Source organism: Phalacrocorax aristotelis, chromosome 12 (genome assembly GCF_949628215.1).
Source record: "Phalacrocorax aristotelis chromosome 12, bGulAri2.1, whole genome shotgun sequence".
NCBI lineage: Eukaryota > Metazoa > Chordata > Aves > Suliformes > Phalacrocoracidae > Phalacrocorax > Phalacrocorax aristotelis.
Genome location: NC_134287.1, coordinates 9,259,590 through 9,284,292, shown reverse-complemented (window position 1 = coordinate 9,284,292; position 24,703 = coordinate 9,259,590). Strand labels below are relative to the sequence as shown.

The 24,703-nt window shown below is 46.2% G+C and overlaps 1 protein-coding gene across 1 annotated transcript in view; it reads right to left on the bottom strand.

Moving 5' to 3' along the window:
* Positions 1–24,351, bottom strand: part of NEURL1 (neuralized E3 ubiquitin protein ligase 1) — a 172,100-nt gene extending 147,749 nt beyond the window's left edge. The window contains exon 1 of the mRNA XM_075107533.1: positions 24,052–24,351. Coding sequence (XP_074963634.1) covers positions 24,052–24,136 — 85 coding nt within the window. The 5' untranslated portion in view covers positions 24,137–24,351. The remainder of the gene's footprint in view (positions 1–24,051) is intronic.
* Between the last annotated feature and the right edge of the window lie 352 nt (positions 24,352–24,703).

The window sequence follows — 24,703 nt, the reverse complement described above, 5'->3', positions numbered from 1 at the left end:
GCCCATCACAGTAGCAATTCAAAATCTTATTCCATAATCCTGTAAAATTTTTTAATCCAGAAATTTCATTATAGATTGATTGACACATCTACCCATCCCAAAAGCCCTCCATCTACTACAGCAGCAACTTCATCAAGTGCAAAATGCAGCTTTGCTGTTGTATGTCCCTTGGGCATTAGCTGAGGTTACCACATCCAGATGGACAGCATAAAGCTACAGGAAACAATTTCATTAGGGTCCCATTAGGCTTAAACAGGTTGGTCTTTTTACGTGCAAGAGTATAGAGGGGAATAGCTTTTGGCAATAATTTGAATGCATTGCTAAAACCGTTATCTAAACTACAGAATCCTATTTACAGGCACAGACTTCCACCCATCTCACACCAGCCCACACCAGCGGTTTGGGGTCTGGTATTTAAAGGATGGTGGTACTGGCAGCAACACTCCTCCAGGTTCCTACAGGAGCTTTAGGCACCACAGGGACATGAGGGTGATTTCCACTAGTTCACTACTTTCTGAATAATCCCTGGAAGCTGCCACTAGGCTGGGGAAGGACTCAAAGAGAGAACATTGCCTGCTGGAAAATCAGCCCTGCTTTGCTTGGTGCTTTGCAGATTGCCTCCCCCATAACTACTGGCCCAGGAAGAAAGCTTAAAGGACACCACACAAGATCCTTACTATGTTGATTTAGGATAACACTGTATGGAATAAGGCACAAGTCTAATGATCCAACCACAACAGATTTTGATTTTTTTAAAGGATAATTCAGAGTATCCGTTCAACTAAACAGAAAGCCCTATGTCATAATAAAGCTGTCATGATGTTCTGGAAATATGGTCTCACTGGAGAAACACATTGTAATTTTATATCCAGCCATTTAAGAAGATGAGGCCAAGCCCTGAGTGGCAGACACTTCGATGAAACAACACATGAATTAAACATAATTATACTAGAAAAACAGTAAAACAGAACTAATCATCGAGGCCCCTGTGTTGTACTGTGAGCAGTGACATTTGCATTGGCACAGGGCATTCCCATTCGGAGAGCTCCAAATACTCCATGAATATCAGTAATTAAATAGTCTGCCATGCACCAGAGAGAGGCAAGTTTTGCTGCCCCCAGTTTTGCGGAAAGCAAGGTCGACATCCCACCACAACCCAGGGGAGCCCCAGCTGCCGGCGTGCCTGGGGGCTTCTCCACCTCCTCTTTGCTCTTTGAAGTGGTCACTGCTCCCTTTGCTTTATTAGGCTTTTCCCACTGGAAAAGATGCTGCACACTCCCATTAGATTCCTCCCAAAATTCAGACCTAGGACCTGCAATCGTAGTCTCACTAGGGAAGACTCAAGGTACTTCCTCTCATAAAATTAAGATACAATTTTACACATATTTAATCTAGGAAAAAGAATGTAACTGGGTTTAGGAAATCTGCCTTTTTTCTAGGTTTCCATGCAAGCTGGATCTCAAAACCCTTCTTTATGTCAACAGCAGACAACCGTTTCATAGACTTCATCTAGCAGCATTGGTAACTAACCTAAAAATGGCAGATGGAAGCATTAAATATTTATTGGACTGGAGTGCATTGATTTCAGAAATTAACACTTTGCAAATTACTTCTTTGTAAACAGTAATTAAACAATCAGGCACAGTCCAGTCCAGGTTCTGAGTAAGCTTCCACTTTTTGTGTAAAACATATGTATACATAAAAAATACTAAAGCGCAATGAACTAACACTTCTCTACTGATTTCCATCTGCACATACCAAATTGCTCTGTGATCATGAATTAAAATTAATTAAAATGTTGGAATGGTTTTCCACATGAAGTTGGAATGGTGGGAGCCCTTGTGGCAGGCACTCAGGCATTGCACCAGTTAAGCTTGCAGGGAGCAGTAGTAGATAAGGCATTGCTTTAAAATACCAAGGACTCCATGACCACGTGTTCCCAATGCTGCTAATGCTGGGACTGAACTGGCGATAACAGTGGGATTGAGCTGGTGCTTGTAACAGGGGGAAACCATCAGAAAAGTGCAGCTGATACAGCCAGGTCCCTTGCAGGCTCCACGTGCTCCAGGAGTGCAACCATAAACAGCATAAAGCTGCTATTTGCTTTTAAGCTCTCCTGTTCATGTGAGAATAGATTTGCTCAAGAGATACTGCAGTTTTATTCCCTTAAGCAGAATATTAATCTCCCGCTTGTGCTATTGCACTAGCAGTAATGAGGCTCATGCGGTCTTTTCTTTAACAGGCCCTTTTTAAAAGAAAATATGTTTTAACTCTGCTTTAAAATTCCAGAACTACAGGTCTTCCTTTCAAACACTGTCCGATATCCTTTCTAGGACTCTCTTCCCATTCACTGTACCTGCATGCTCAGGATCTCAGGAAGATAAGCGTGTCCAGTGAAGCGTCTGGAGAACAAGTCTTAGGAGGAACGGCTGAGGGAGCTGGGGTTGTTTACTCTGGAGAAGAGGAGGCTGAGGGGAGACCTTATTGCTCTCTACAGCTACCTGAAAGGAGGTTGTGGTAAGGTGGGTGTTGGCCTCTTCTAAGTTACTAGCGATAGAACGAGAGGAAATGGCCTAAAGCTGTGCCAGGGGAGGTTTAGATTGGATATTAGGAAATATTACTTCACTGAAAGGGTTGTCAGGGATTGGATCAGGCTGCCCAGAGAGGTGGTGGAGTCACCATCCCTGGAGGTATTTGAAAGACATTTGGATGTGGTGCTTATGGACATGGTTTAGTGGTGGACTTGGCAGTACTAGGTTAACAGTTAGACTCGATAATCTTAAAGGTCTTTTCCAACCTACACAATTCTGTGTGTATTCTCTGTGTTTGTGTTCTATTCATTAAGGCAATACTGAAGCCTCATTAAAGTTAATGGTTACTTGTAAATTAACGAATTGGAAGCTTTGGGTACCATTCTGCAACCTTTAATTCTTCAGCACAGACTATAGTGCTATACATTGTATTTTGTTACCATAGCTAGATTTTTTCCATTCTGTGACTACATCACTGCTTTTTCACTTTCTCCCTTCCCCCAAAACATATGTACTTTAAAACCCACCAGAAAAGTACAAACCCACCTACACGGGGATGGTGAGTGTGTAAATCAGACTCCAAGCTCTTCCTGTGGCTGTGGTGATGAAAGGGCAGAGGTTCCCCACAGACTACACTCAGGAATAAGCAGCTTATTCTCATTTTACTGGCAATGCTGGGCTTTACTGTGGTGGTCAGGGGGCACAGAGGGGATGTTCTCCCCACCCAGCCAGGGAGCAGTCCTGACCCCATCACACAGCCCATCCCCAGGTACCTGCCAGATGCAGCAGTACGTGGCAGGAGAAACGCAGAGCTGGTTCCACAGCAGCACCGGCACCCACAGCATGAACCCCGACTGAGGCACTGGGCAGAGGAGGAGAAAGTCGGGGTGCTCCTCTGGCTTAGCCCGGCCAGGTGAGGACAGGGTGCGCTGAGAGCATAGGAGAGGGGCCTTAGGTGCAGGCTAGCTGTGGTACTCTGCAGAGACCCAATTAGGAGCTTGGATGGGATGTGGATGTGCTGGCAGGGCTACGCTCATTTTATTGTGTGCACACACACACAGGCTTTTTCTGCTTGCTTTCTCCCTTTCTCTTCCATTCCAAGTGCAGATTGGTTTCATGTTCCCAAGAGCTCGTAGGAGCTCGTGAACGAGTTTGCAGAAGATGAAGAGAACAAGGCTGCCAGGGGACTTTAGTAAGAGCTACTTCTATTCTCATGGTGCAGTTAAGAGTCACATAATGAAACAGGCTGGTTTGTTTGTTTTTTAATGAGGTCTGTTTATATTCGACTTTAACTATCCTCATTCATTTTCTCTGAATCAAACCTCTACTGCTGCAACCTTGTGCATCAGAGTTAACAAAGGGCAGATATAATCAGATTTACTGCATAGTTCCAAACACAAAGGTACTCACAGGAGGGGCTGATAGTTTACAGCAGCAATGTTTAAACCAGGAGAATTGACAGCAAAATTGAACATAACTTCTCAGCTGTCTCACAGAAAGCTGAAGTAATCCCACAGACTTGTCTGGAGGCATTTTTCTTCAATGTTGATGTAACACCAAGAGGTTAAGGCTGCTGTTAAAGCCAGGTTTATGGTTTGCAAACTGGAAGCTGGTGAAAAGCAGGTGCCTTATCCAACAGACTTCATCTGGCTGTTAGGGAAACCTGAGTTTCAAGATGTCAAAGAGAGAGGAAAACCAGAGGAATCACATGTGAATCAACCCAAGGAATGCAAGATCCTCAAGGTTTTTACCTTCAGTAATGCAGGGGGAAAAAAATCAAGGGGGTTTGTGGCTCACTCCCTACTTATAGGATTAAAACAAAAATCAGCAGTACCATCCCCTTGAATTCTTCCCCTCCTTAAAACAGTGAAGCCACTGATTACATCATAGCTAGAAATCTGAAATGGAGGTTTTCTCCCTGGAGGAAGCAATTTTGCCCCTATCTCATATTTAAGCTTTTAAACAAACACAGCCTCGTTCTAGAGGAGCAGCTGTGTAACTAAGCCAATTTGGGGACAAACAGTGGCATTCAAAAGCCAAATACTATCTTAATTATATACATTAATATTCTGCTAAGAAGACGATTATGAAAAAAAAAAAGATAATTCATGTTATTGCACAAGGAAGGCAGCTAAAAATATAAAAATAACAAAGAGGGGTGCCAGTCCGAGACACGGCGGATGACTGCACGGGTGTGAAATGGGCTCCCAGCTGCAGAGGAAGTGCCCAGTGAGCGATAGATAACACCCACATCTGAGCAAGAAGAGAGTGGCCAAAAGTCATCTGTTGTCAGAGGTGAATACTGAATGAGAGACTTCTGTGTCAAAGGGAGAGTTGACCACAGCTGCTCCAGCTGCTTGGGAAGGATTTTTGGCTGTGATCTCTTCTATTTTTCTGTGAAGAAATGCAAAAAGGAGCGTATTCACAGAAGCAGGCAGCAAAGGGAGAACCAGAGGTCAGGATGGGGGGGTAGAGAGAGGAGCCTCATGTGCTGGATTGGGCACTGAGATGCCCTCCTATAGTAGGGACACACTTCAGCCCCCATCTATGAAGCACCCCGATTGCCAGGAGGTGGGCAGGGGGCAGCAGCTAGGGCTGGGTGGCTGGCAGGGGGAGCCTGGCTAGCAGATATGGAGCAGCCAGTGCACAGGGGACAGGAGTGGGGCAGGTCAGGAGCTGGGGAATGACATCTGTCACCACCCCAAATGGGATGGAACATCCCTCATCAGAGCCACGGTGTAATCCTGCACTGCTCTCCCACCTCTAACTGAGGCAAAACCACAGCATCAACCAATTAAGAGAGAAAAGAAGGGATTTCCTTGTGGGTTAGGAAGCCACAGTGAGGTATGAAATTCCTAGTTCACACTATGGACAAAAAAAGTAACACAAGGTCTCAGAAAAGCCAGAGCTGCCTTGCTTGTATTGAAACACTGATTTAAAGGGAATTTGCAGTTGCACAACAGCAAAAGCCCTGTGGTCTCAGGTGTGTGAGGTGAGGTTGGGGGATTTCTAGCTCACAGCCTCACTGCAGGGCACTGCACTCCCATCAGTCTCGAGAAGCAGGGCTGGCTCCATGTGTGAATGAGACATCTCCAAGGAAAACCCAGGTGCTGCAGGAAGAACAGCTGGGAATACGAAAACATCGCTCTTTCTGCTGAACAGGCAACGAACTGGCATCATGCAGAGGTGCCATTCAGGATAAGTCTGTAGTGCAAGTGCAGAAACGCCTGAGCCAGCTCAGGTCAAGGCTGCAGCATGGCTGCATCCACCACCCCAGGGAGTGGGAAGGGCCAGTGTGGCCCCCCAAGGTCCCCACAGTTGAAGAAAGGACCACACACATTCAGATGAGCTGGCATGGTCCTACCTGTCATGGAAACCGAGTCTCAAACTGAACTCCTCCCCGAGCTGTGACCAACAAGAAAGTCTGCTAATGTCACATATGATGGTGCTGTGCATTTTATGCTGCTTATGAGAACAACATGCCAGCCAGCTCTTTAGCTAGATCAAATCAGAATCAGGTCTAAACCATCCTGGACAGTTTCATGTTTGGTTTTGCAAAATCGGAGCTCAGTGAAGAGCCACAGAGACACATGTGTTAAGCAATGACAAAGAGAGGTGGCACCAGGATGTTCCCTGGGACTTGAGGGTTTCTGTCATGTCCACCAGTAGTGTCCATACCCTCAGCCGCAGCACCACCTGCTCCCAGACAAGAGTCACAAGTCCTTCATTGCAAGACTGTGATTTAGGTCTCAGTTCTTGCCTCCCATACATTTTTACTTGGAGAACTCAACGAAACCTCACTTACCCGTCCTGCAGTTTGATTCTCCCCAGAAAGCATGAGCTTCACCACACATCTCTGCAGCAGAAATGTGCCAGGAATATCAGGCAGAAAGATCATTTTCCTATCCCAAGCTTGTTTAAAAAATGCCTACAAATGTTTAAGAACTCAGAATCCAAATGACATGTGGCAGAAACACAGCAACGTGGCTGTCCTGGAGAGCAACACTCTATTCTGCATACAGCAGAGAGAAGGGCAGATTGAGGGCTGAGCACCCATTTAGCAGTGTCATTTGTCCAAATTCCCGTGTTCTACTAAGCCACGGGCCATGGTGGTGAGGAACAGCTGCTCAGTCCCTCTACTGCAGAATAATTTGGATGCAGAGACAAACTTCACCTTCAAATCAATATCAAGACCCACTGGATGAAGGCTGTTATGCTGCACAGGGAAGGCAGCAACATTTTGCCTTAGGGTTAGAAATGGCATCCTGGGGTCCAGCAACCGCAGTGCCTCCTTCACAAAACAGAAAACTCACCAGTGCCTTCCAGCAAAATCCCAGGAACCCAGCACAGGGATGGGATGGGATGGAATGAGATGGGATGGGGGCAATTCAGTAAGGTGACCCCAGACCTTCCATTTTAATTGTGCAGAGGGATAGGTGTGACTTAGCCGCCATCTCAGAGACATAGTGGGACAACTCTTTCAACTGGAGTGCAGCAATGGATGGCTCTAAGCTCTTCAGAAGGAATAGGCAAGGACGGAGAGGTGGTGGAGTGGCTCTATATGTTAGAGAGTGCCTTGATTGCATAGAGCTTAGCAATCGTGACGCAAGATTATGGGTAGATGAGGGGGAAGGCCAACAAGGCAGATATCCTGATAGGAGTCTGTTATACACCACCCAACCAGGATGAAGAGGTAGATGAACTCTTCTACAAGCAGCTGGTGGAAGTTTCACAATCAATTGCCCTTGTTCTAGTGGGGGACTTCAACTTACCGGACGTCTGCTGGAAATACAACACAGCAGAGAAGAAACAGTCTAGGACGTTCCTGGAGTGTGTGGAAGATAACTTCCTGACACAGCTGGTAAATGAATCTACCAGGAGAGGTGCCTTGCTTGACCTCCTGCTCACAAACAGAGAAGGACTGGTGGGACATGTGGCAGTCGGGTGCTGTCCTGAGCTTAGCACCCATGATATGATTGAGTTCTCAATCCTTGGTGAAGTAAGGACAGGGGTCAGCAGAACCACTACCATGGACTTCCAGAGGGCAGACTTTGGCTTGTTCAGGGCACTGGTTGGGAGAGTCCCTTGGGAGAAAGTCCTGAAGGGCAAAAAGGTCCAGGAAGACTGGGCGTTCTTCAAGAAGTCTTGCAGGAGCAGGCTGTCCCCATGTGCTGCAAGACGAACTGGTGGGGAAGATGACTGGCCTGGCTGAACAGAGAACTTTTGCTGGCACTCAGGAAAAAAAGAAGAGTCTACCTTTTTTGGAAGAAGGGGCAGGCAACACAAGAAGAGTACAAAGACCTTGTTACATCTTGCAGAGAGAAAATTAGGCAAGCAAAAGCCCACCTAGAACTCAACCTGGCCACTGCTGTAAGGGATAACAAAAAATATTTTTACAAATACATTAACAACGAAAAGAGAACCAAAGAGAATCTCCATCCCCTATTGGACACAGAAGGGAACACTGCTACTGAAAATGAGAAAAAGGCTGAAGTACTAAACGCCTTCTTTGCCTCAGCCTTTAATCGCCAGACCAGTTATCCCTCGGAAATTCAGCCCCCTGAGCTGGAAGGCAGGGACAGGGAGCAGAATAGATCCCCCACAATCCAGGAGGAAGCAGTTTAAGACTTGTTGAGCCACCCAGACACTCTCAAGTCTATGGGGACGGATGGCATCCACCCGAGAGTACTGAGGGAGCTCATAGAGGAGCTTGCCAAGCCACTCTCCATCATTTACCAGCAGTCCTGGTTAACAGGGGAGGTCCCAGACAACTGGAGGCTTCCCAATGTGACACCCATCTATAAGAGGGCCAGAAGGAGGATCCGGGGAACTACAGACCTATCAGCCTGACCTCAGTACTGGGGAAGATTATGGAGAGGTTCATCTTGAGTGAGCTCATTAGGCAAGTGCAGGACAACCTGGGGATCAGGCCCAGACAGCACAGATTCATGAAAGGCAGGTCTTGTCTGCCCTTCTATGACCAGGTGACCCACCTAGTGGATGAGGGAAAGGCTGTGGATGTTGTCTACCTGGACTTTAGCAAAGCCTTTGACACTGTCTCCCACAGCATCCTCCTAGAGAAGCTGGCGGCTCATGGCTTAGACAGGTGTACCCTTTGCTGGGTAAAAAACTGGCTGGATGGCCGAGCCCAGAGCTGTGGTGAATGGAGCTAAATCCAGTTGGTGGCTGGTCACGAGCGGGGTTCCCCAGGGCTTAGTGTTGGGGCCAGTCTTGTTTAATAACTTTATCAATGATCTGGATGAGGGGATTGAGTGCACGCTCAAGTAAGTTCACAGACAACACCAAGTTGGGTGGGAGTGTCGATATGCTTGAGGGTAGGAAGGCTCTGCAGAGGGACCTAGACAGGCTGGATCAATAGGCCGAGGTCAATTGTATGAAGTTTAACAAGGCCAAGTGCCGGGTCCTGCACTTTGGTCACAACAACGCCATGCAACGCTACAGGCTTGGGGAGGAGTGGCTGGGAAGCTGCCCAGCGGAAAATGACCTGGGGGTGCTGGTTGACGGCCGGCTGAACATGAGACAGCAGTGTGCCCAGGTGGCCAAGGAGGCCAACAGCATCCTGGCATGTATCAGGAATAGTGTGGCCAGCAGGAGTAGGGAGGTGATAGTGCCCCTGTACTCACCACTGGTGAGGCCACACCTCGAATACTGTGTTCAGTTTTGGGCCCCTCAGTACAAGAAGGACATTGAGGTGCTGGAGCGTGTCCAGAGAAGGGCAACAAAGCTGGTGAAGGGTCTGGAGAGCAGGTCTTATGAGGAAAGGCTGAGGGAACTGGGGCTGTTTAGTCTGGAGAAGAGGAGGCCGAGGGGAGACCTCTAACCTGAAAGGAGGTTGTAGTGAGATGGGTGTTGGTCTCTTCTCCCAAGTTACTAGCGATAGAACGAGAGGAAACGGCTTCAAGTTGCATCAGGGGAGGTTTAGATTGGATATTAGGAAAAATTTCTTCACTGAAAGGGTTGTCAGGGATTGGAACAGGCTGCCCAGAGAGGTGGTGGAGTCACCATCCCTGGAGGTATTTAAAAGACATGTAAGACATGTAGACATGCCACTTCAGGGCATGGTTTAGGACACATGGTATTGTTGGACTGACGGTTGGACTTGATGATCCTAGAGGTCTTTTCCTACCTTAATGATTCTATGATTCTATTCTAATCTCTAAACGGTTTAGGAAACAATTCTCTCACCCAGCTCAGGAGAGCTTCACCTGCATGCTTTTGACACTACAGAGATAGAGTGGTGTTTCAAACTTTGCCGCTTGGAGCTTGTCATGCACAAGGCTAACAGCCCCAGTGCCTTCTCCTGGGAAGGGGAGATGTAAGGACACCCATCTCACAAATAAATGTTGGACTGTTACTCATCTTAACTACACAGAGGGCCAAGGTCTCATTAATTAGCACTGACATTTACAATGGAGGCCACAAGATATGAGTGATATGAAGATGGATGAATTCCAAGAAGCTTTGGGAGCAAAAAAGGGCTGTGGGGAAAGGTTGGTTTTTGTTTGGTTTGTAGGGTTTTTTTTTAATTCTGGGTTCTCCCTGTAAAGACAGACTATGGACATTTTAATTTCTTTTTGCATTAGAATAGAAAAACTGCAGTCAGTCTTTTGCCATGTATCTAAATTGCAAGGTGCTGCAGACTGCTGAAATGAAAAAGGAACCTTTGGACTGTCTGGTCTCCAGTCACTGGACTTGTGTATGGACTTGAAGGTCACAGATCAGGAGGTGTTTGGCTGCAAGGGTCTGGTTTAGCTTTTTTTCAAAGGATTTCCAAAAAAAATTGAAAAGTCCAACAATTGCCTGCCTCTACTGAAGCAGGGTCAAGCTCATGATAATATAAAATCATGTGCTCTTTCAGACTTTCATCCCAAACCAGAATAAACCTCTTTTGATGCTCGTATGAACTTGCCTCCTTCCACTGTCTTTTATGTGCTGCAGTTGACGTTATCATGCATTCAGATTCCTTGGATGAGATCCTCAGGCATCAACCAGTGGGATTAAAATAAAGATCAGTTAAAAACAAAAGCATTGGTGGTTCTTTTGTATGCTTTCTGATTTTTGAGCCATTAGGTCATATTCCTTTTATACCTTGCAGCTTTCCTCTGTAACGGAGAAGAATATAAAGAATGTAAGGAAGGATATAAAATTGAGGGGGTTTAAACAAAAGCTAGGATTCTCATGTAATCCCTTCAGTCCAGCAGCTGAGGCTTTAGGAAAAAAAACCAGTTATCATGAGAGCTAGAAAAGCTGCCTTAAGTCATGACTTTTTTATATGACAATTGCAAGAGCAGAAACAACTGCCCTGTTGCCAAGCACTAAGTAACCCCATTTCCTACCTTCATCCCTACTGAGTTGCTGATCCCTAGGAAAGGGTCTTCAGAATTCAACAGAGAAACCCAAATCTGGTTCTGGAGAGGTAATCCTCTGACAATGATACCAGGGCAGGGGAAGCACAGCAGAAGGGGAGCAGATCCCCTGTACTTGATCCCAGCCCAGAAGCAGATCCTTCACCACTACTTCAACCTCCACATCTTCTCCAGGGCAAAGGCAGCAGAGTCACACTCATGCCAAGCTCTGGGGTCTCCCTCCCTCTCCCCTTCCTAACCTGTAGATTCGAAATCCACCGAGATAAGAGTAAGCCATTAAGGTAGAGCTGAAGGGTTAACATCTGCAATCTGCATCCCCCAGAGAGGTGGGAGGACACTTAGTGTATGTCTCTGACCAGTGTCATCAGTAGGCAGGGACAACACCCTCTATTTATTTGAAACCTTATTTAAACCAAGTCAGAAAACCTTGTCACCACTGGTGCAGTTTTCCAAAGCACAACATATAAAATGCTAACAAGCACTACGATCCTCAAAACAGCTTTCCTCTCTCCTTTTGCCATCCGGCTAATCGTGATGTCTGGGGCTATAAAAAGGCACAGCACAAGAGCACGTCTCTCATTCTGATCTGCTTCTGTGTTTATAACCATCGCTTATCTAATGACACTTAGGAAGTGTTACCAAGGAGACTATTTGCATCCTGCACGATGTTGCTAAAGCAACACTGCTAAATTAGATGCAGTGCTCTTAGCCTTCACCTACTGTATTTGCATTGCTATTAAAATGAAATAGTCACAGGCTTAAACTATATTTGGGTCAGTCACTCATCCAAACACCTGAAAATAGTCCAATGGCAGCAACTACGGAGTTCCCCCTTAAATCTAGCACATCTAGGTCTCCATCTCTTCCACATATTTCTAGCTTGACTTTCAATGTGACCTGCAGACAAAGCAAGCCATCTTTTCTTTCATACTGTAACCTTCTTCCATAGGACTTGTTTTCCCTATATGTTTGTCTTTTATTTGAATACTTCAGGAGATTTTAACTGTCATAAATAATTACAGCGTCTCAGTATTTGGCAGAGCACAGCAGAAGGCAATTTGTAAGCAGCATTAGTTTTTGAGGTACAAGATGTCTCAGAGGCAGTGGAAAAGTGACAACTTGTCTGAAGTTTATGGGTCAGCTGTTCATCCTCACCCTGAGTTTTGGTTCAGCTGTAACAAGTCACCATTCAAGGGCTTCAAGATAGCCCATGGAAAGACTAAAAGACTAAACAATGACTAATGGGGTAAAATACTCATTAAGGAGGTGATAAGACAATAAAATCAAAATAATTTAAAACTATTATGAACTATAACAAAGCTATAAAGAGAAATAAAGGCCTGGGGCTATTTTAGGTGAAGGTACAGAATGAATTAAACAAAGAAGCACAAAAGGCTACTGGTAGGAGTGAGAATGAGCAAAAGGAACCAAGAGGTGTGTCTACAATGGTTTCCAAGGCAAGTAACAGCTTCTCTGTAGTTTGGATATTTGTCCATATGATAAAAATCATACTTAAAATTAAAATACCACTGCTCTGTGAACTCAACTCAAGTATTCTGGTGCAAATCTAGAGCAATTAATTATTCCCACACGTTTCTATTCTGATGGTCTGAGCAGTACACTTTGGACAACCACACATAACAATACCATCCTACCAATACCTAGCTGGAACTCTCCATCACTATTCAATATACTTTTTCCAAAAATAACTCCTGCTTTTAGCACTTTCAAATTTAACAGATAAACCCAGGCAAGGACATAAATACTTGGCATCTGTCACTGAATTCAATCATCTCCCTGAATCAGAGGAAAAGCACCCTGTTCCAGCTCTGCCCCAGTGCATAATATGCTTTGGGTGCCTCTTATTAATAAATCTTTGCTTTAGCCCAAAAGCGCTACTAAAAAGCACACCTGGGAGCATTTTACTATATATAAAACCTCTGTTCCACCAGCAAATTTGATCTGCCTGGAGGATCTAATCATGAGAAGGTAATGCTCCTTCCTGCTGAATAGGCTACCACATGAGAAAGCCCATGTCCAGAAAGCATTTCACCTGCCAGCACTTGGAATTGCTTATGCCTGGGAATTTAAGCTGAAATACCAGAATATGGGCTGGTAAAGAATTTACTAGCAGTATTGGGCCCCAGTTCAGCCTGGCAGGGTCAGGGATGTCCTTTGACTCTTTTGTTTTTAACAATATTTAAGGATGCTTTTGAGGGCTGCGAGAGAGAAGTGCCCAGCTGAGTGAGTCAGTGGTAACTGAACGCCATCGCCTCCTCTCAGAGGATGCTGCCGAAGCTTTGCAGAACAGGGCGGGGGTGACGTGGGTAGATGGAGGTCAACACTTGCTCAGCTGTGTCAATGGACTGGGAATACAGAGGAAAGCGCTCAAGTCCCAGCATTTCCCTAGGAGGCAAAACTGGAACCTTGGCCTGAATCACATGAACTCTGTGGGAATTGATGGATGTAGGACTACTGTTTTCAACAAATTAATTGAGTCTTCCTCCTGCTGAATTGTTGTGCAAAATATAAATAAATCATTTTCCCTCCCTAGACATCAGCCTATTTTAGGACAAGGGGATGGGACAAGCTCGCTTTCCTGCCTCCCCGCAACAGCTGCAGTGAGGCTCCATTCCTCAAGTTTTGTCATTGTTTTAGCTTCTCCACGAGAAAGTGTGATACAGGCACAGACAAGATTTCTGTAGTTGACCTTGGCTGGAGAACATGTGTGTGCTGGCCATCACCACACTCTACTGAGCTGCCTGGACATGAGCTGACATGATATGACAGTGGAGAGCCTCCTCCAAGCCATGTGGTGGGGAAGCCACCCCATGGTGGGCAAGCAGCACTGGGGTTTCAATAAATACTCAAAGTCTTCCTAACTCACCTCATACAGCAAAAAAGGGATGGCTCAAGTCTCACAGGGTTTCAGATCTACAACAGCCGTACTCCCTCATGCCTCCTCCCATGGCTGCCACAAGAAGACTTCATGAAGGTTTAAAAAGCAATCTGTGGTCCTCATGGGAAACGGTTATTTGTGTCCATGCACAGCTGTTCTTGCTCAAGGGGAGCTTTCCCAGTACTCAGCTCTCCTCACTGACTTCAGGTGCCCCATGTGAAATGGGCCAGGGAGGGCTCAAAGGAAGGGTCAGAAATGAGGATTTGCATCACCAGCAAGGCAGAGAGAGGGAAGGAGAGGAGGTATCCTTGCCATCAGCCAACTTCTTATTCTCCCATGGAAATAAGATCAAAAGGCAAAAGAGGTTTTCTCTGCGCTAGCTATGCCTCTGTGAAATTTTCTAGGAACTTTCTGTTGGTTTTGGATCAGGTCCTAGACCTGTGCGGACAGAGCCCATACTGCATGATGTGTCTGGGTTATTCATTAGCAAAAGGGTTCCCTCTGCAATCAAGCATGTAGATCACCTTATTAAAACATGCCCCATTCCGTATCTGACCCAATGGAGTTGGCAGGAAGAAATTCTCACCACACCCTGAGAAACACTGCTGGACTGTGAATTATCATTACTTCCCTCATCTCAGTTCCTACATGGCCTTATCTAAACTATGTCATAAATCTTCTGGGTTTTATCCGAACTCTCCTCCTCCTAGTGACATTGTGTACTTCTGAGTAACGTCTACATGTGAATTACAAGGGGTACAGCAATAATGCTCCAGCAGAAGCAAGGGAAGCAGTGGGAAAATACCTAAAAGCTACACTGAACTCTTTCCTACTTGTATTCTTCTGTCATATTCCAAGTTGGAAGATTAGATAACGAGACTATTTATAGCAGCATTGCTGGATGTGTATCACAAAACCTTTATTGTAAGACCATGGCAAGTATGAAATTTTAATTTTGCCTGCCACTTCCCGGTGTCACAGCTTCATTTGCAGCAAAGCATTTTTTCTTTTGCAGTGGGGTTATTAATAATGGACATAGCACTAACATTTCCAAATTGGGAGTTTACCCTCAGTGTCTATTCCTACCCATAGCTCGGTAATTTTTCCTCCTGGGTTTTGTGTTGGACTGGCAACTGGAACTAGAGACTGACAAAATCTGCTCAGCCACCAAACACGTGTTATGTGTGGAAGAGCAACCAGAGCTCACTCCGTTCACTGCTACAGGTCCCACCTGTAGGACTTCTCTGGTTGAAACCTCAAGCTGCTTTTTAATCTCCCTGCTAAGTCCTCCAGCACATGGCAACAGGGTCTGAGAACAACTGTCCAAAGAAGTACACTGAACACCACGACCTCCACAGGCCATAAGGCATCCAGCAGATAGTGAGAACTTTCTGCCACAACTAATGCAGGGCAGATTTCAAGTGGAGGAGCAAAGCTCTCAGCTGTCAGTACTTATCACTTAGCTTCTCAACTCTAAACCTTTAAAACAAAATGAATTTGTGGATTTAAATAGGGAGAATTTTTTTTGCACCTTTATTTTATGCCTGTTAAGGGATGTAATTGTTGAAGTGTTGTACCGCTAAAACAGGTACACTAAATGATACAGAGAGATGGGAGTGGGAATATAGAAATCTAGTACTAACATCAGAGGTTACCCAGGACCCTTTTAATGTGTTCACTACATTTTTTAATAAAGTAAATTATTTCAACTACTTCTCTTTCTGTATTTGCTGAAATGCTGCAACATAATAATTAGTGAGGCACATTTTCCCTTTTCCATTTTCTGTCGCATCTATTCAAGTAACTCACTCACGTAGCACACAGATTCTGTTTGCAACATTTATGGTTATTTGTATCCTGTCTTCTACGGTGACTCAATATTTCTATGGGAAACCATCTCTTCCCTTCCTACCTAGTAAATATTTGTTAAGTACAAAAAACAGGCATTCATCACGGACAAAAATGATCCTGCAAGATACACAGACATTTAAAAATGCAATGGCACCAGTTGATCAAATCAAAGAAATCCTGAGTAATACCAATACAATTAAATAAGATATTAAACAGGTTTCCTTAAGGAAGAGATTTGAATCAACCGTCTGAGAAGGAGTTGGAATCTGGATGGTAAATAAGCTCTGGATCTATGGCTGTTTGGCTTATCTAGCAAAAGCCTGCCCAGTAGCAAGTGAAGATGCTAAGCTTTACATTAGATGGTGTTGATGAGCAGCAGAGCACAAAACACAGTCACGTCTCCATCCAAGTAGCAGTTAAAGGGAAATCAAGCAGAGCTTATGCCTAACAGAGGATAAAAGATGATCAGTGGGGTTTTTAAATCATATGTTGACATATGGGAAGTCAATGTAAATTAAAATGAAGCAAGCATAACATGATTATGTTTATTGTGACTGGGTCAGGGTGTGAGCTACAGCTTTCAAGTAGAGTGAAGCCAGAGGGATGTCCAGACAGGGGCTGCTCGCAAAGACTTCCATGCTGCCATTCAGCTCCTCAAGCAAGAAACCAATACCCCAAGAATGCCCCTGATTAATTCCACCAGGACAAAGGATCCCAGATTTCCAGCTCTGCTCAGCATCCCTTGTCTCTTCAGAAGCCAGTCTCCTTTGCTACCCCACTGGTTAGTTACTGATACTGGCACTGGCTAGTTACAATGCTCCCAAGCCATTGCTTTGCTGAATCGATCTTCTCGAGTGCTGATGCTAGACATAGGATGTGTTCTGGCCATATCATAAAAACGATGAGACCAACAGTCAATAGGGAATCCCTGCATATGCCATGCACGTGTGTGTAAGACCACACATGCAGGAACATCTGGAAGTGTCAGTGTTGCCAGTGTGAAACCCAAATACTGCATACAAAGGAACAAAGAGAGGAAGGGGACTCTGCAAGCAATGCCAGTACTTCAGAATTTATTTTGTCTAAAATTTTATTACTGTTTTTTTAAAAAAAAGTTTATATTAAGTGAGTTTTTTTAAACTAAAAAACCTGCATGGTGTTTTAGCTCTGAGGCTGGCTGAGACCTATTAACATTTACTTTTCAGAGTTTTGCATAAAATATCCCTGAGGTTTAACCCGACAGTTTTCTGAGAGCTGAGGATCCTTCCCTATGCTTCAGCAAAGAGTTGAACCAAGGTGGACTAATGGAGAATTGTATAAAAATACTGCCAACCCAGCATTCTCCACCCTATAGTTTCAAAACACAGTCCTACTTTAATCCTGTAACTGGAAGGCCCAATAACCAGTAGTGTACACATGAACTAGAATCTTACATGCTTTTACCAGCTAGAGATCCCCAAGAATGAATGGAGATGCAAACCTACCCCACATAAATTTTAACCACATAGTTTAATCAACCCAGACCTTAGTATGGGTGAGTATCCAAGTGCCTGCCCTATTCCTCAGCCACACAGCCAGCAATGCCCTAGCTAGCTAGGTTAAAAGGAAGCTCAGGTTCATGTATGCATGTCACAGTCACAGCAGAAACTTTAACCATTGCGAGACACTAAATTTCAGTTAAAATTCAGCTCTTGTCCCCAAAACTGCTTTGGGATCTGGCAGTTTGCAGCACAGCACTGAGCACCTGCACAGGTGCTCAGTACTGTGATTAAGGTTAATCTTAGATCAGCCATTTCTGGACAGAGACAATCCCAAAACGCAGGTGTTGCAGACCCCACTCCATGGGACAGTTCAGAATCGGTTTACTCAGATGTCCTAAAATTTCAAGGCAGACCAAGTCAGAGCATGTGTGGATCCCCAGCCTGAAAAAAGTAGCCACTATGAAGGTATGCACCCCAAGTAAAACGTACTTATGTACTTGCTACAGGCAACGATTTCAGCGATGCAGAAGTAGCTGGTTCCTGCAATTATCCTAGCAGCAGTAGGTAAGAACAGCTGCCAAACCTGAAATCTTCCAAGCCTCTGTATTAGAAATCTTCCCAGATACGGGGATATCCACAAAAGCTGCTATTTCAACAGTCCAAGAAACAGAATGAAGTGGGGAATACTTAGGCCTCTGTCATTCGGGCGGTCAATGTAAGCAAAGAGAACCTGCTTTCTCTTACTCCAGAAAGCCCACAAATGCAAAAGCACCCTTATTTGTCAAAATCACAGGGTGCAGGAAACACACCCTCATCCAGAAAGCTTGTATAGGGACTTAATCACAATCTCTCCTGTCTCCCAGATAAAGTCTGGACGTTCTGTGCGTGACTTTGAGCCTGCCATGGTGGTGAACCACTCCGTAAGCACCCAGGATGGATCCAGCTAGAGACCAGCCAACACCAGAGCAGACTCTATTCCTCCATCTACCTCTGCAATGTCTGAACAACCCAGCTTCAGCTTTCACTGGTGCGGAGAAGTTTTAAGTTCTCATTTCAGCATTATCCCTATCACCTATACACAGGTGGCCTTAGGAAGACACCCTTGGGAAGTCCATATGAGCAGGGTGAGTGTGTGGTCTTTGTATGTAACGAACTTTAAAGGATTCCTCCAATCTCCCATAAATTGGACCCATTTTAGCATCCATAACATCCACTATTGAGCTCAACAGAGCTACTAGCCACTGCAGATAGCCACAGCCTCCTTTTTTTCAAAAGGAGCTGGAATCTACCAACTTCATTTGATGTCCTCTTAATTCTTGTACTGGAAGAGACAGTGAAGAGTGGAGCTCTGCCCCTTCGCTACATGCCAGTCATTTCCCACCCTAGTTGTCCCTTTTTCCAGAGGTAAAAGTCCTAGTTTATTCAATCATTCCTTATATAAAATTAATACAGACTTTTGACTGTCCCTCTTGCCCTCCTCTGAACCTTTTCTAGTTCTCATGTATTGTTTTAAGACAGTAGAAGGGGAAGAACCAGAACGACACATAGTATTCAGATTTATACAACAATCTAGTCATGGCCTCTATTTTCTCCTGTTTGGCTTCCCTTATAATTTCCAGTGTTTCATTTGCTTTTTTTAACTGCTACTGAGCTTTGCACTAACATTTTCAGCTCAGTCACCCCACTGATGTTTTGGTTCCTACTGGTTTTCAGAAGCAGCTTTTCTTGCCCTTGAGAAATACAGAGCATCGCCTGTGGGCAAAGCACCACAGGATTTCCTGGGCAACTTCTGATGAGCTGCAGCACTACCAGCTCCACCAGCAGGCTTCAGCACCTTATGAAAAGGATGATGGGAAAGGAAAAGTAAGATCGATAAATTGCCGTGTTTGGAACACTAAGCAATTTTAGGCAGTTTAAATGCAATAAATCAAAGTTCAGTAGCTTGGGAAAGACTCTAGTGCTTGAGAGAAGGTCACATAAACCTGAGAACCTCAGACAGAAAAAAACTTTATACCTACAACCCAGACACACTGACAGGTCAGAAGGAAATAAGCATGACCCAGGACAGAAAGCCAGCAGAAAGGCAGGAAGTGGGAGGCATCCTTCAGACCTTGAATGATGAAACTTCTGACTCTCTAAGGCTGGAAGAAAATGAAATAGTACTTCAAAGAACAGCAGCAATGGAAGCTGAGGTTATCTCACCACATCACTATTGGCATCCCCCCCAGGTACACTTCTTGCATCCCAATTCCTATTCCCCATGATCATCAGTTGCTGACGTCCTTTTACTCCCCGCGTAGTTTTGTCTAGTTGGTGCACAAAATGGAGCTGGCAGCAGGACAGTTTTTCCTATCAACAACAGACAATTATTGAAATGCCTACACCAGCCAGATTACTATCTTCTGCATGTATTTCAGAAGCTCATAAAATACCAGTGAAAGAAGAAAAAAGTCTGACATACTTGTGTGTCAGGGGGATAAAAAGTTTGGAACAGCAACTGCAAAAACGCAGGCAAAGACTGCATAATCACGACCGGTATCCCCCATGGGCCAGGAAAAGCAGCAAAGCCCCTGACTTCTTCATAAAGTGCTGCATAACAGGCTTTGTTTCTGCGGGCTTGCAGCCAGAAAGGCAGAGTCACCCTTCAGCAAACTTCTGCTGACTCTGACTTCAGGTTTCCCAGCAAAAGAAGCGACTAAGAAGAACTGTTCTCTGTCCTGCCAAGGTGCCAGCCTGGTTCATGTGATACTCTGGAGATATAAACCCCAAACCCAGATATTTGAGTAAGAGCTATCTGTATGAATGAGCAGTAAGTACAGGAGACCATGGAAGCACCCAGCACATGACTCAGATCTCAACGGGAGCCTCCAGATGCCACTGTAATACAAATAATAAAGAATAACCCATGAGTAATGAGCCACTGCTGAAAAGAGGATCTCCGACTAGCTTGGGCTGTCTCTGTAATATAGCACATGCATTCTTTTGCATAAGTATCATAGGTGCATTAACCAATGAGAAAACCAACAGGAAGAAATCCTGCTTGCTCTCACTCACTGTGAAAATCTACCTTCCAAGGCAAGCGGTGGCTCAAGAAAGAGCAGCAAACCTGAGAAGGAGGCTGGAGGAAAGGATTTAAGAGAGGAGACAGTAATACTTCTTAGCTTTTACAATGTAATATCGATCTGCTCTCCACAGAAATGGCTAAGCCTTCTTGAAGCTGAGGACATGGAGACAAGTGAGGATAAAGAGCTGCTTGCCCACAGAGCTCAGGAGGTGGCATTCAGGTCCCATGCCTCACCTCTGGCCCAAGGGCTAGTGAACACTGCATTTCCAGCATCCTGGACCAGCAAATCTGGGAACCACACAACAGTTCTAACAGGGTACACAGCCCACACATCACAGCAAGAAGAGTTAAACACATCCAGCAAGGCTGAACATTTGGAAGGATTGCAACAGCCACAGAGATTTGGAAGATGCCACTCTAGACAAGGAGGGTAATTTACCGAGCCACGCCAGGATTAAAAAGAAGAATTAAGAGAGATTGAATAGACTGTGTTGGAAGAACCCTGGAGCAGGGAGATGGATTGAACTGGGGATGTATGTCTTGAAAAATAATAGAAATCTCCTTGGCTGGAACTGTTCAAGCCAGGCTGCCCTGGCACTAGTAAATAAACAGTACACAGAACCACTGATGCAAAGGTTGGTCTTTTTCATTACAGACTGCAAAAGATTACGGCTGGAGTTTTCCCACTCAGTTCCACTCCAAACAGCCATGCACACCTTGTTTGATAGTTATCGCGAACCATATTTCAGAGAGGGTGGACAGCAAAAGTTTCCTGGAGTTTATCTGGCTGCATCGTTAAGGAGATAATCTTTTGCGCAGCATTAGGAAGGTACATAATGGATCACCTTCCATCACCCCAGAGAAATAGCCATGTCTGGGATACGGGAAGAGAAATACAGGAATGCTGAAAATCATCCCACACCAACCTCCCCATCTTGATACCACCAAGTGACAACCTCTTTCCAGCCACTGGCTGTGACTTTAAGATTAACAGCCACAACGGGACTGTGGCATCTGATCAGGTGCGGTCCTGGAGGACTTCTGTTTCCACTGACTTTAGTTTCCACTGTCACCAACCGGCCAAAGCCTGCAGGCACAACTGTGACACCAAAACCTGGATTAGCAATCCAGGCATAACATACTGCTTTGGAATAGGTAATTCCAAAGTGCTCATGTCTAGAGGTTTCCAGTGAACAGGAATGTGAAGTCCTTTTATAAAGAGCTGGACATATCAGATTTTAAAGTACTGTCCTTCTCTGAAAGTCACTCTAAAGTCATCAGCCTGGGCTTCCAGGTTTACTGTTACAGACACCTTCAGTAAAGACCTGCCTGTTTCAGCTACCTGATTTTAAAACTGCAGCTGAAGTCTGAGAATCAAGTTGGATGCTTTCCTTCTTATGCACAACCATCAAAAGCAAAGCAAGTATTCTGCCAGCTATGCCAGTCTTCAATGGTATTTCTGTGTTACGCCTTCAAAGTATCACATGGTCTTCAGAAGATTTACTTAACTAAAGGTGACCATTTTTACCAGGAATAACAGAAAGGTATAAAAATTTTCAGTACAGGTGGGAAACACCTCTACTACATATGGAGGTCTTTTTTCTTATATAGCAGAGATGAATTTGTAAGGTTCAGGGACTGACTTCAGAGCCCCCAGACTACCTTGGGAAATTTAATGCAATCATAACGTCTTCTTTAGGAAGAATGAGCCTAAATCACCCCTGGCACCAGGTTAGGACAAAGCTATCACAGAAAGAAAGCACTAGATGTTGGCCAAATTATCAAAGTTCTGCATCCCTAATATTGAGCCATACACTGAGGGAAGTACAACTGGGGACCTTCAATTAAAATACACTTAGAAAATGCTAAATGGCAGATATGTAACAAAACTGTGTGACATTCATACTTTTACAGCTATGTCTCCAGACCATTTTACAGGAGCCTGTCAGATGCAATCAGACTTGTTTATTCTGCATTTAAATGTAGGACCTGAGGCAGTCTGGTTTCAAAAAAGACAGAAAAGGCACATATTGTCCCTGGCAGTTGCTTGGTTTTTACAACAAAGGCAATGCCTTGTTAGTACTTTACTCCAAATCAAAATTATTTCAGCGCTCTGCCACATTACAGTCTTGAGAACATTTCTGCTTGCCCCTTCAGCACAGGTAGAAATGTTATTAAAATGGAAATTAAAGGAAGAAAGAAAGAAAGTGCCATTACCACACACCCCCAATATCAGGTGATTCATACAGAGCATCTTCAGAATCTCACGAAAGCCACTGATAATGGATTAAGTGGCAGTGTCCCTTCTGGCTCCAGTTTATAAATTCTTATTTGCTTAAGGTCACTCCATAAAGATTTCCAGCTGACAGCATTATTCTTAAGAGACAAATCCTCCCTGGCAGTGTACAATTGCATACCAACTACTACAGCATCACATGTGCCTTCATCTTAGCATTGATAGAGGATGATGGTTCACCATTTAGGGTTCAGCATCCCCCTCCTTGCAAGTCTAATTTTAAGCACAGCCATTGTCTGGGCTGAGTTTCTGACTGACTTTGTCCATGACAGAGCAGTAAGCATTCATAACATCTCCCTGCATGGCCATTAAAGAAGCCATGACATAATCACCCTCAGTTCACGCAACTGTTCCGAATCATCCAAGTACAGAGGAAGGGAGCAGAGAGGTGTAATGGAAGAATAATCCAAGCACCAGAAAATCCTTCAGTATAACAACCAGTTGCCCAGCTCATAATTAACCATTTTCACTCCCCTAGACCATGCCAAAGAAGTATCTGAAAGCTCAGAAAAAACAACGGTGAACAGCAACATCCCTATTTTCTACACTGGTGGCTGCAAATTCTGCAGCATGCTGGGGAAGCTGCAACAAGTTTTGATCATCTGAAACAGCCGAGAGAGCAGTACCTCCCTTCATTCCCTGCTTACAGAGCGATGTCTGACATCCTCTACCCCCATCATTCAGTGCCTTTGGCTGTGAAAAATGTGCTTAGTGAAGAGGCACCATGGTAGCATTGAATAAATACAGTGTGTACTGCTGCCCAAAGAAGTCCTTTCAGGAATGTGGGTTATTTTCTGCTATCGCCCTCCCAGGTTACAGCAAAAGGGAGCAGAAAAGGGCAGGGACAGAGGAGACCTTGGGCAGTCATTCCTGCTCACCTTATAGAAGTCACCCCCATCTGATTTGGTCCCGACAGAGCACCAGGATTTCAGAAAAGGGATATCATCCTTATGAGGAACAGAATAACCACATAAGCTGGACAAGGAGCCCCAAATACCCCCGTCCTCCTCCAAACAGGACTGACAGTCCCACACACAGACACATTCGTGGAGCATCCAGAAAAAAAACGCCAAAGCAAAGCTTTCATTCACTGAGAAACACCTGGTCCAACTCCTCCGACATGTTGTCCCTTGCTTTCCTGGGGTGCCACTGCCCAGGGAGACCTGTGCACCCATTAGCCACCCATTGGGCGCTGCCGGGAAAGAAGCGGCGGGGCTGGGAGCAGGGGGTGCCGGACATGGAGCCATCCCACCCCAGGGTGCCCGGGACCCCAGCCTGTCCCAAGGTGCCCGGGACGCCTGTCCGGCATGGGGTGCTCAGGGTGCTATGAATGCCTAGGGATCTCATCCCAATTTAGGGTCCCTGGGTTGCCCAGGGATTGTGTCCTGCCTGGGTGCCCATCCCACCTCGGGGTGCGCAGAGCACCCATCCCGCTCTGGGCTGCGCGGGTGCTTCGGGTGCCCCGGGGGTATCGCGGGTGCTCGTCCTGCCGGGGGGGTGCTCGGGGTGCGCGTCCTGATGGGGGTGCCGGCCGAGCCGTACCTTTGAGGTGGTGGTGGCGGGCGCGGTGCAGGCGGCCCTGGCCGCCGCGGGGCAGCGCGGGGATGCTGGAGAAGCGGCTCCCCATGGCTGCATCCGAGCCGGGCCGCGCAAGGTCTCTCCCCGGGGGCGGCGGTGGCGGCGGCGGCGGCGGCGGCGGCGGGGGGTGGGCAGCGCTCCGCCGGCGCCTCCCGCGCTCACTCGGACGCCGAGAGCCCCGCTCCTGCCCGCCGCCCGCCGGGCCCCATGCCCCGCCGTGCCGCCGCCCTCCGCGGGGCCGCGCCGGCTCCGCTCGGCTCCGCCGCGGCTCGGTACGGCGGGGCGGGGCGGCGGCACCGCGGCCCCCCCGCCGCGCCTCGTCGCCATGGAGACAGTTGTTCCTCCGCGGGGGTGGGGGGGGGGGGGAAGCGCCGCCGCGCGTCGCCCAGATGTGCCACCGCTGGCGCGACAGGTGGGCACACACGGGACCCTCTCCCGACCCCCTCCCGCCCGGTCCCGGGGACACGCGCCGGGGCCCGCGGGGAGGGGGCGGCACCGCCCCGTCCCGGCTCCCCGGGGCCTCGGCGGCGAGCACGGCCGGCCCTCCCCGAGAGCACCGCGGCTCAGGCTTCCCCTTCACCCTAAGGATGCCCGAGGGGCACCCGCAGGGTCAGGG